Genomic DNA, 11,841 nt, shown 5'->3' on the forward strand with positions numbered 1-11,841 from the left:
GAGTTCCTCAATTGAGAATTCTTTGTTTAGCTCTGTACCCCATTTTTTAATGGGGTTATTTGGTTGTTGAACATTTCTTTAGGTGCCTCTCAGCCATTCGGTATTCATCAGTTGAGAATTCTTTGTTTAGCTTTGTACCCCATTTTTAAATAGGATTATTTGATTCTCTGGAGTCTAACTTCTTAATTCTTTGTATATATTGGATATTCACCCTCTATCAGATGTAGGATTGGTAAAGATCTTTTTCCCAATCTGCTGGTTGCCATTTTGTCTTATTGACAGTGTCCTTTGTCTTACAGAAGCTTTGTAATTTTATGAAGTCCTATTTGTCAATTCTTGATCTTAGAGCATAAGCTACTGGTGTTCTGTTCAGGAAAATTTTCCCTGTGCCCACATGCTCGAGGCTCTTCCCTACTTTCTTTTCTATTAGTTTCAGTGTATCTGGTTATATGTGGAGGTCCTTGATTTACTTGGACTTGAGCTTTGTACAAGGAGACAGGAATGGATCGATTTACATTCTTCTACATGCCAACCGCCAGTTGAGCCAGCACCATTTGTTGAAAATGCTGTCTTTTTTCCACTGGATGCTTCTAGCTCCTTTGTCAAAGAACAAGTGATCATAGGTATTTGGGTTTATTTCTGGGTCTTCAATTCTATCCCATTGATCCACCTGCCTGTCACTGTACCAATACCCTGCAGTTTTTATCACAATTGCTCTGTAGTACAGCTTAAGATGTATCTATGAGCTTATGGTGATTCCACCAGAGGTTCTTTTATTGTTGAGAATAGTTTTCACTATCCTAGGTTTTTTGTTATTCCAGATGAATTTGCAAATTGCTCTTTCCAAGTCTGTGAAGAATTGAGTTGGAATTTTAATGAGGATTGCACTGAATCTGTAGATTGCTTTCAGCAAAATGGCCATTTTTACTACATTAATCCTGCCAATCTATGAGCATGGGAGATCTTTCCATCTTCTGAGATCTTCTTTGATTTCCTTCTTCAGAGACTTGAAGTTCTTGTCATACAGATCTTTTACTTGCTTAGTTAGAATCACACCAAGATATTTTATATTATTTGTGACTATTGTGAAGGGTGTTGTTTCCCCAATTTCTTTCTCTGCCTGTTTATCCTTTGTGTAAAGGAAGGCCTCTGATTTGCTTGAGTTAATTTTATATCCAGTTACTTTACTGAAGTTGTTTATCAGCTCTAGGAGTTCTCTAGTGGAATTTTTGGGGTCACTTAAGTATACTATCATATCATCAGCAAATAGTGATAATTTGACTTCTTCCTTTCCAATTTGTATCCCTTTGATCTCCTTTTGTTGTCTAATTGCTCTGGCTAGGACTTCAAGTACAATATTGAATAGGTAGGGACAGAGTGGGCAGTATTGTCTAGTCCCTGATTTTAGTGGGATTGCTTCAAGTTTTTCTCCATTTATTTTGATGTTGGCTACTGGCTTACTGTATATTGCTTTTCCTGATCTCTCCAAGACTTTTATCATGAAAGGATGTTGGATTTTGTCAAATGCTTTCTCAGCATCTAGTGAGATGATCATATTTTTTTCTTTGAGTTTGTTTATGTAGTGAATTACATTGATGAATTTTTGTATATTGAACCATTCCTGCATCCCTGGGATGAATCCTATTTGACCATGATGGATGATCGTTTTGATGTGTTCTTGGATTCGGTTTGCAAGAATTTTATTGAGTATTCTTGCATCAATATTCATAAGGGAAATTGGTCTGAAGCTTTCTTTGTTAGGTCTTTGTGTGGTTTAGGTATCAGAGTTATTGTAGAACAATATTTATAGAACAAATTGGGTAGAATACCTTCTGTTTCTCTTGTGGGATAGTTTGAGGAGTGTTACTTTTATGTCTTCTTTGAAGGTCTAATAAAACTCTGCACTCAACCCATCTGGTCCTGCTCATTTTTTTGGTTGGGAGACTATTAATGCCTTTTTCTATTTCTTTAGGGGGTGTGGGACTGTTTAGATCATTTATCTGATCTTGATTTTACTTGTACCTGTCTAGAAAATTGTTCATTTCATCTAGGTTTTCCAGTTTTGTTGAGTATAGGCTTTTGTAGTAGGATCTTATGATTTTTTGGATTTCCTCAATTTCTGTTGTTATGTCTCCCTTTTCATTTCTGATTTTGTTAATTACGATACTGTCTCTGTGCCATCTAGTTAATCTGGCTAATAGTTTATCTATTTTGTTGATTTTCTCAAAGAACCAGTTCCTGGTTTGATTGATTTTTTGTATAGTTCTTTTTGTTTCCATTTGGTTGATTTCAGCCCCGAGTTTGATTATTTCCTGCCTTCGACTTCTCTTGGGTGAATTTGCTTCTTTTTGTTCTAGAGCTTTCAGATATGCTCTCATAATGCTAATGTATGCTCTCTCCAGTTTCTTTTTGGAGGCACTCAGGGCTATGAGTGCTCTTAGGACTGCTTTCATTGTGTCCCATAAGTTTGGGTATGTTGTGACTTCATTTTCATTAAACTCTAAAAAGTCTTTATTTTCTTTCTTTATTTCTTCTTTGACCAAATTATCATTGAGTAAAGTGTTGTTAAGCTTCTACACGTATGTGGCCTTTCTATTATTTCTGTTGTTATTGAAGATCAACCTTAGTCCGTGGTGATCTGATAGGATGCAAAGAATTATTTCAATCTTCTTGTATCTGTTTAGGCCGGCTTTGTGACCAATTATGTGGTCAATTCTGGAGAAGGTACTATGAGGTGCTGAGAAGAAGGTGTATCCTTTTGTTTTAGGATAAAATGTTCTATAGATATCTGTTAAATTCATTTGTTTCATAACTTCTGTTAGTCTCATTGTTCTTTGTTTAGTTTCTGTTTCCATGATCTGTCCATTGCAGAGAGTGGGGTTTTGAAGTCTCCCACTATTATTGTGTGCAGTGCAATGTGTGCTTTTAGCTTTAGTAAAGTTTCTTTTGTGAATGTAGATACCCTTTCATTTGGAGTATAGAGGTTCAGAATTGAGAGTTCATCTTGGTATATCTTACCTTTGATGTGTATGAAGTGTCCTTCCTTATCCTTTTTGATCACTTTAGGTTGAAAGTTGATTTTATTTGATATTAGAATGGCTACTCCAGCTTATTTCTTGGGACCATTTGCTTGGAAAAATTTTTTCCAGACTTTTATTCTGAGGTTGTGTCTGTCTTTGTCACTGAGGTGGATTTCCTATATGCAACAAAATGTTGGGTCCTGTTTACATACCCAGTCTGATAGTCTATGCCTTTTTATTGTGGAACTGAGTCCATTGATATTAATAAATGTTAAGGAAAAGTAATTGTTGCTTCCTGTTATTTTTGTTGTTAGAATTGGAATTTTGTTCATGTGTCTGTCTTCTTTTAGTTTTGTTGGAAGATTACTTTCTTGCTTTTTCTAGGATGTAGTTTCCCTCCTTGTGTTGTAGTTTTCCATTTATCATCCTTTGAAGGGCTGGGTTTGTGGAAAGATATTGTGTAAATTTGGTTTTGCCATGGAATACCTTGGTTTCTCCAGCTATGGTAATTGAGCGTTTTGCTGGGTATAGTAGCCTGGGATGACATTTATGTTCTCTTAGGGTCTGTATGACATCAGGATCTTCTGGGTTTCATTGCCTTTGTCGAGAAATCTGGTGTAATTCTGATAGGTCTGCCTTTATATGTTACTTGACCACTTTTCCTTACTACTTTTTGTATTCTTTCTTTGTTTTGTGCATTTGGTGCTTTGACTATTATGTGGTGGGAACCAAACTACTGGTCCAAACTATTTGGAGTCCTGCAGGCTTCTTGTATATTCATGGGCATCTGTTTTTTTTTTTTAGGTTAGGAGAGTTTTCTTCTATAATTTTGTTGAAGATATATACTGGCCCTTTAAGTTGGAAGTCTTCACTCTCTTCTATACCTATTATCCTTAGGATTGGTCTTCTCATTGTGTCCTGGATTTCCTGGATGTTTTGTATTAGGAACTTTTTGGGGTATCCAGGACTTGCTGTGGGGGGAGTACTGGGTTCCAATGATGCCAAGTAGTCTTGTTTTCTGTTGTAAGATTCTTGCATTTGCCTTTTGCCATCTGTTAATGTCTTATGTTAGACATTCTTGCTGTCTCTGGCTGGAGCTTGTTCCTCCTGTGGGTCTGTAAGCCTGTTTCAGCACTCCTGGGAGATCAGCTCTCCCCTGGTAAGACCTGTGCACAGAGGCCTGTGAATCAACTGTCCCTCCTGGGTGCAGTTGGAGGTAGAAAGGACCCTATCTCAGCTGCTCTGCTGCTTCTTTGGCCTCTGCCTCCCACCTGGTCCCACCTTAGAATGTCACCAGAGAGAAAAATGCCAATTTCATCTCCCGATGCTCTCTTTTGGTGTGTATGAACACAGCTACAGTGTACTCATACACATTAAATAAATAAATAAATAAATAAATATTTTTTTAAAAAAGGAAAAGTACCAAGTCTTTAACAGTCTATAAAATAAAAGTACCAAGTCTATTTTATCACATCTATCTATCTATCTATCTATCTATCTATCTATCTATCTATCTATCTATCTATCTATCTATGTGTATCTGAGGCCTCTGGATCCTTGTGATTAAAGGACAGATCTTGTGACCACTGACAGGAAGACAGTGGAGGCTCCAATTAAGACTATGGATATTAGACTTGATGACATCAGAGTAGACTCAAAATTCTGAAGTGAGCCTTCTCATTTATAAGTCAAGAGATGTAGTATATACTTACTGATGCTTTGATTTTATAATCATAGTGTAGCTGAGTTCTTGAGAGACTTGAGGCTCCAGGGAGGGGTGAAGCCTGGTGGTGGGGGAGCATCCTCTTGTGGGTAGGGGGTAGGGATCAGAGGAATGGGGTGAGGAATTGGACTGGGGACCGGGAGTGTGGCAACAACTGGATTGTAAATAAATAAACTAATTAAAAAGAATATTTATCATATGAAACAATGCATGCTTTTAACAGTCAAGTAACCTCTGAATATTTCTTAGCAGAACACTTTAATTTCCCAGCTTATACAAGAGTAGGCTTCATAAATTAGTATGGACATGGTGTCTATCTCATTTAATTTTACATAGTCATAAGTTGTAAGTCTTAAGTCCATTTACTTCTTTCTTTCTTTCTTTCTTTCTTTCTTTCTTTCTTTCTTTCTTTCTCTCTCTCTCTTTCTTGTTTTTTACTTTTTTATTTATTAATTAATTTTATCTACACTCCATATTTTATTTCCACCCTCCTGTCCACCATCTGACTGTTCCACAACCCATAGCTCCTCCCTACTCACCTGTATCCCCTTGGATATCCCCACCCCACACCCCACCTGACCTCTAAACTCTCTGGGACATCCAGTCTCCTGAGGGTTAGGTGCTTCAGCTCTGAATGAACACAGACTTGGCAGTCCTCTACTATATGTGTGTTGGGGGCCACATATTATCTGGGGTATGCTACTTGTTTGGTGGTCCAGTGTTTGAGAGATCTTGGGGGTCTAGATTAATTGAGACTGCTAGTCCTCCTATAGGATCACCCTTCTCCTCAGCTTCTTTCAGACTTCCCTAATTCAACCACAGGGGTCAGCAGCTTCTGTCCATTGGTTGGGTGCAAATATCTGCATCTGACTCTTTCAGCTGCTTCTTGAGTCTTCCAGAGTGTGGTCATGCTAGGTCCCTTTTTGTGAGTGCTCCATAGCCTCAGTAATAGTGTCAGGGATTGGGACCTCCCCTTGATCTGGATCCCACTTTGGGCCTTTCACTGGACCTTCTTTACCTCAGGATCCTCTCCATTTCCATCCTTGCATTTCTTTCAGAGAGGAACAAATATGGATTAGTGTTGTGACTGTAGGATGGCAACCCTCCCTCACTTCATGTCCTGTCTTTCTTAAGTCTTTTTCTTATCACTTCTATGCTAAAGCAAAACATTTACATGAAAATAAAACTCTCTTTGTCCCTAAAAAAACTTACATAATAGGTTGATATAAGTAGTAAATAAGGCAGAATTATTTGTTTGATGTTGTTGTGTGATGCTAGGCACAGTGATTGGTTAATAGTAGGTGCTCTATACTAGGTGGTAAAAATTATTTCCACTTTAATGTTTTGTTTTTAATAATGCTTTAAAAAGACCTAGTTTAAGCAAGAAGTTCATTAAAAGCCACATGAAGCGTTAACAAGAGTGCAATGAACATTTCCTTAGGAAGGTGGACTCTGGGGCAATGGTCCTGTGGGAACCTCTGAGGCAAGCTCACCGAGATTTCTAACAAAAGGCTCAGCTCCCCTTTGTTCACTATGCTAGAAAAGGATGCCTTTCCTAGTAACTGTCAAGGAGTCTCATGGTAAATGTACAGCCAAAGAGCAAGCTTTACATTCAGTTCTGCATGAGAACCAAGATAAATTAGAAGCTTTGACTGTAAATGTGGAGAAGCAGAGGTAGAGCTGTTGTTACCAGACACTGTCAGTTTTCTTTCCTCTAGGCAATTTCCTTCACCACCACCACCACCTCCAAGATGGACAGGAGGCAGTAGAGTGAGGCTCCAAGCTGAACCTGTGAGTATCTGTCTGACCCACAGCAGCTCTTCTCCAGAGCAGTTAGAAGCTCTACATTAGGAGCCAGGTGGTTATATTTCCATGCTTTAGTGACTGTAGCATTATGACTTCATGCTAGTCTCATAAGGTCCCCACCTGCAAAATCTGCATAAGTAGCAGTGTTTACAAAGTGTTTGTTCCATGTTTAGTGTCAATAAATGTTTTTGTTCTTTTATTCTTCTACCTCCTTTGGCTTCCATGTACTTCTGTGGTGTCTGACTACTCTCTCTTTCTCTTAATGACTCTTTTCCCCCTCTCACAGGCACTCCAAGAGGAGAATGGCTGCAGAGAACACCTCATCAGTGGCAGAGTTCATCCTTGTTGGATTAACAGACCAGCCTGAACTCCAGATCCCACTCCTCATCCTATTTCTAGGTTTCTACATGGTCACTGTGGTGGGGAACCTGGGCTTGATCACACTGATAGGACTGAACTCTCACCTGCATATTCCCATGTACTTTTTTCTCCTCAATTTGTCCTTCATAGATTTCAGTTACTCCACTACCCTCACTCCTAAAATGCTGGTTGGGTTTCTTCTGAGGAAGAACATCATCTCCTACGCAGGGTGTATGACACAATTTTTCTTCTTCTGCTTCTTTGTCTTTTCTGAGTCCTACATCCTGTCAGCAATGGCATATGACCGCTATGTTGCCATCTGTAAGCCATTGTTGTATAGGGTCACCATGTCTCCCCAAGTGTGTTCATACCTTCTGTCAGGTGTCTATGGGATGGGAGTTTTTGGGGCCGTGGCTCATATGGGAAACATACAGTTTATAACTTTCTGTGCTGACAACATCATTAACCACTATATGTGTGACATCATTCCCCTTCTCGAGCTGTCCTGCAATAGCTCTTACATCAATTTGTTGGTGGTTTTTATTGTGGTGACCATTGGCATTGGAGTGCCTATTGTAACCATTTTCATATCTTATGGTTTCATCCTCTTTAGCATTCTCCACATTAGTTCCAAAGAAGGCAGGTCCAAAGCCTTCAGTACATGCACATCCCATATTATTGTAGTGTCTCTCTTTTTTGGGTCAGGAGCTTTTATGTACCTCAAGCCACCTTCTAGTTTGCCTCTGGATCAGGGAAAAGTGTCCTCTGTTTTTTATACCGCTGTGGTGCCCATGTTCAATCCATTAATCTATAGCCTGAGGAATAAGGATGTCAAAATTGCTCTGAAGAAAACCTTGAGCAGAAAAAATTTCTCTTAAAAGTACTTTAGAAGTAACACCCAAAGCGATTTAAAAAAATATTATTTCTTAGTAAAGGAAATAAAAGGCAGGGTTATGATAACAGGAAAACAAAACCTTGTTTTTAAGAATATTTAAATTTGCCCAGTCAGGTGTCTTAATTATTCTTCCTTTGGTAGATATTGTTTTCATAATGATGAAACATACCTTATTTTTTTTTGCTGGTTTTATTTTTTAATTTATTTTTTACATTCCATATTCCATCCCCCAATCTACCCTCTGACTGTTCCACATCCCACACCTCCTCCCACCCCCTGTCTCCATGTGGATGCTCCAACTTCCACCCTACCAGACCTCTAAACTCCCTGACCTCCAGTCTCTTGAGGGTTAGGTGCATCATCTCTGAATGAACACAGACCCGGCAGTTCTCTACTGTATGTGTGTTGGGGGCCTCATATCAGCTGGTGTATGCTGCTTGTTTGGTGGTCCAGTGTTTGAGAGATCCCAGGCATCCAAATTAATTGAGACTGCTGGTGCTCCTACAGGATCACCCTTCTCTTCAGCTTCTTTCAGCCTTCCCTAATTCAACAACAGGGGTCAGCTGCTTCTGTCCATTGGTTGGGTGCAAATATCTGCATCTTACTCTTTCAGCTGCTTGATCTTTTGGAGGGCAGTCATGCTAGGCCCCTTTTTGTGAGTGTTTCACAGCCGCAGTAATAGTGTCAGGCCTTGGGACCTCTCTCTTGAGCTGAGTCTCACTTCAGGCCTTTTGCTGGACCTTCTTTTCCTCAGGCTCCTCTCCCTTTCCATTCCTGTAATTCTTTCAGACAGGAGCAATTATGGGTCAGAGATGTGACTGTGGGATGGCAACCCCATCCCTCACTTGATGTTCTGTCTTCCTGTTGGAGGTGGGCTCTATAAGATCCCTCTCCCTACTGTTGGGCATTTCATCTAAGGTCCCTCCCTTTGATTCCTGAGAGTCTCTTACCTCCCAGCTCTCTGGTGCATTCTGAAGTGTTCCCCCAACCTCCTATTTCCTGAGGTTGCCTGTTTCCATTCTTTCTGCTGGCCTTCAGGGCTTCATTCCTTTTCCTTCACCCAATACAAGATCAGGTTCCTCTCTCCCCTTCACTCCCCCTCCAACCACTTTCCCTCCCAGGTCCGTCCCTCCCTCCCCACTTGTGATTGCTTTCTTTTCTCTCCTAAATGGGGCTGAGGTCTCCTCATTTGGCCACTTCAGCTTGTTGACTTTTTGAGTTCTGTGGACTGTATCTGGGGTTTTCTGTACATTTGGGGGGGGGCTAATATCCACTTATTAGTGAGTGCATACTATGCACATCCTTTTGAATCTGAGTTACCTGAATCAGGGTGATATTTTCTAGGTACATCCATTTGCCTGCTAAACTCTGGATTTCCTCATTCTTAATAGCTCAATAGTATTCCATTGTGTAAATGAACCACATTTTCTGTATCCATTCTTTTGTTTGGGACATCTAGGTTGTTTCCAACTTCTGGCTATCACAAATAAGGCTGCTTTGAACATAATGAAACATGTGCCTTTTTGTCATGGTGGGCACGTTTTGGGTATATTCCCAAGAGTGGTATAGCTGAGTCTGCTGGTAGGTCTATTTCCAATTTTCTGAGGAACATCCAGATTGATTTCCAGAGTGAGTGCATCAGTTTGCAATCTCACCAGCAATGGAGGAGTGTTCTTTTTCCACATCCTCGCCAACATGTGTTGTCACCTGAGATTTTGATCTTAGCCATTCTGATTGGTGTAAGGTGGGATCTCAGGGCCGTTTTGATTTGCATTTCTCTGATCACTAAGGACTTTGAACATCTCTTTAGGTGCTTCTCAGCCATTTAAGATTCTTCAGTTGTAAATTCTTGGTTTAGTTCTATACTCTATTATCTCCCATGCTCATGGATTGGCAGAACTAACATAGTAAAAACGGCCATCCTACCAAAGGCAATCTATAGATTCAATGCAATCCCCATCAAAATTCCAAAACAATTCTTCAAAGACATGGAAAGAGCAATTCTCAAGTTCATCTGGAAAGGCAAAAACTCAAAATAGTGAAAACAATTCTTAACAACAAAAGAACAGCTGGGGGAATCACCATCTCTGACCTCAAGCTTTACTACAGAGCAATAGTGATAAAAACTGCATGGTATTGGTACAGAGATGACATGCTGATCAATGGAGTAGAACTGAAGACTCAGAAATAAAACCACGTACTTACAGTCACTTGATCTTTGAGAAAGATGCCAAAAATATACAATGGAAAAAAGAAAGGATCTTTAATAGATGGTGCTGGTCTAACTGGCTCTCTGTATGTAGAAAAATGAAAATAGACCCATATTTGTCAACTTGTACAAAGCTCAAGTCCAAGTGGATCAATATAAAACCAGATATACTGAATCTAATAGAAGAGAAAGTGGGAAAGAGCCTTGAATTCATTGGCACTGGGAGAAATTTCCTAAACAGAATTCCAGTGGTTCATGCTCTAAGATCAAGAATTGATAAATAGGACCACATGCAACTGGAAAGCTTCTGTAAGGGAAAGAACATACTTAATAAGACAAATCGACAACCTACAGATTGGGAAAAAAATCGTCACTAGCCCCACATCTGGTAGAGGGTTAATATCCAAAATATACAAAGAACTCAAGAAGTTAATTACCAAAAAACCAAACAACCCAATCAAAAAATGGGATATAGGACTAAAATATACCTTAAAAGTAACCTAATGTAACTATTTCATATAAGGTGCTGCACACTGTAATTCCTAAAGGTTTTACAGAGCACCTGCAGATGTACATGCTTCTCATACTTGTGTTTGCATTGAAATAGAGGCCCTTGAATTCCAATAACACTTATTCTATTTCCTTTTAGCCTGTTTTCTTTCTCCACCCTTTCCACAGTCAGTTCCACCTCTTTAAGCTTATCACTGAAGTTTTCATGTAAACAAATCTGATTCCATTTTCAGTGATATCATTCAGATTTACATAGATTAATCCTTGGAATAATGTTTTTAAGATACTTGGAGTACAAGAGTGAGTCAGAACAATGAAACCTAGAACCAGGTACCTGTGCTCGTTCAAGTGGTGTACAGAACTTTAGACATCAAGTTTCCTTTATCGAACCATCTATTGATAGGTGACAAGGGTGATTCTATAACCTTGCTGTTGTGAATTTTCAGAGACATGCATGTGTAAGTATCTCTATTGTGTGCAGATTGTGATTTATTTAGGTCTTGATGTGATATAGTTGTATTATATAATAATTCTAATTTTAGTTTTCAGGGTATTTCCATATTGTTTCTTTAGTGTCTAGACTACTTTACCTTCCCACCAAGAAGCGAATATAGGTTCCTTTCTTTCAAATCTTTGCCAGTCTTTTTCTTTCTTTCTTTTGCTTTTTTTCTTCTAATGACCTGCCAGTTGGGGTCCATTCCCTTTAAAACTGAAGTGTGATGAGAAGCACATGAGTCTCAAGTGTTCAGTAGACCTTTCCCCTCAGTATATAAAGCTAATAGCATCACTTAGAATTAGAGTTGACAATTTCCATCACACCAGAATTTCAAGGCTGTTCTTCCCCAGTAAAATTCTCAGTAACTTAATTCTTTTGCTGGAAATACCTGCTCTGCTCACCCTGATCCTGGCATGTTTGCTTTGCTTATCCTTGAGCTTCACACTAAGCACTAAACTGCATAATTATATTTATTTAACTTTATTTTATTTTTGCAGTGTTGTAATCAAGGGTCATGTACATGCCAGCATTGAACAGCATCCATAGCCTACCACATTATCTTTTGAGTGCTGGCTATTTTGATTATGAATATTTTCATGATATTTTTTCTTAGGTATTGCTCTTCAGTATGTATTCTAATATATAATTTTGCCTACTTATTGTCTCAGTAGAGATTTGTTTCTATAATCTGCATATTACTAATAAATTTTCTATGAAAATCAAGAAAGTATTTTGTCTATTGTACAGTTGGGAATGTACATTATTTCTCTTGGAAATATGGTTTTTTGGGGCACAGGATTTCTAAATATCACAAATTTCTGT

At 38.9% G+C, this 11,841-nt stretch overlaps 1 protein-coding gene across 1 annotated transcript; it reads left to right on the plus strand.

The window, feature by feature from the left end:
* The first annotated feature begins 6,851 nt into the window (after positions 1–6,851).
* LOC116072480 (olfactory receptor 8B12-like) lies at positions 6,852–7,787 on the plus strand. The gene has a single exon (XM_031343948.1). It carries the CDS (start codon positions 6,852–6,854, stop codon positions 7,785–7,787), a length of 936 nt encoding a protein of 311 aa, XP_031199808.1.
* Positions 7,788–11,841: the final 4,054 nt, after the last annotated feature.

This window comes from Mastomys coucha, unplaced genomic scaffold (assembly GCF_008632895.1).
Source record: "Mastomys coucha isolate ucsf_1 unplaced genomic scaffold, UCSF_Mcou_1 pScaffold23, whole genome shotgun sequence".
NCBI classification, from domain to species: Eukaryota; Metazoa; Chordata; class Mammalia; order Rodentia; family Muridae; genus Mastomys; species Mastomys coucha.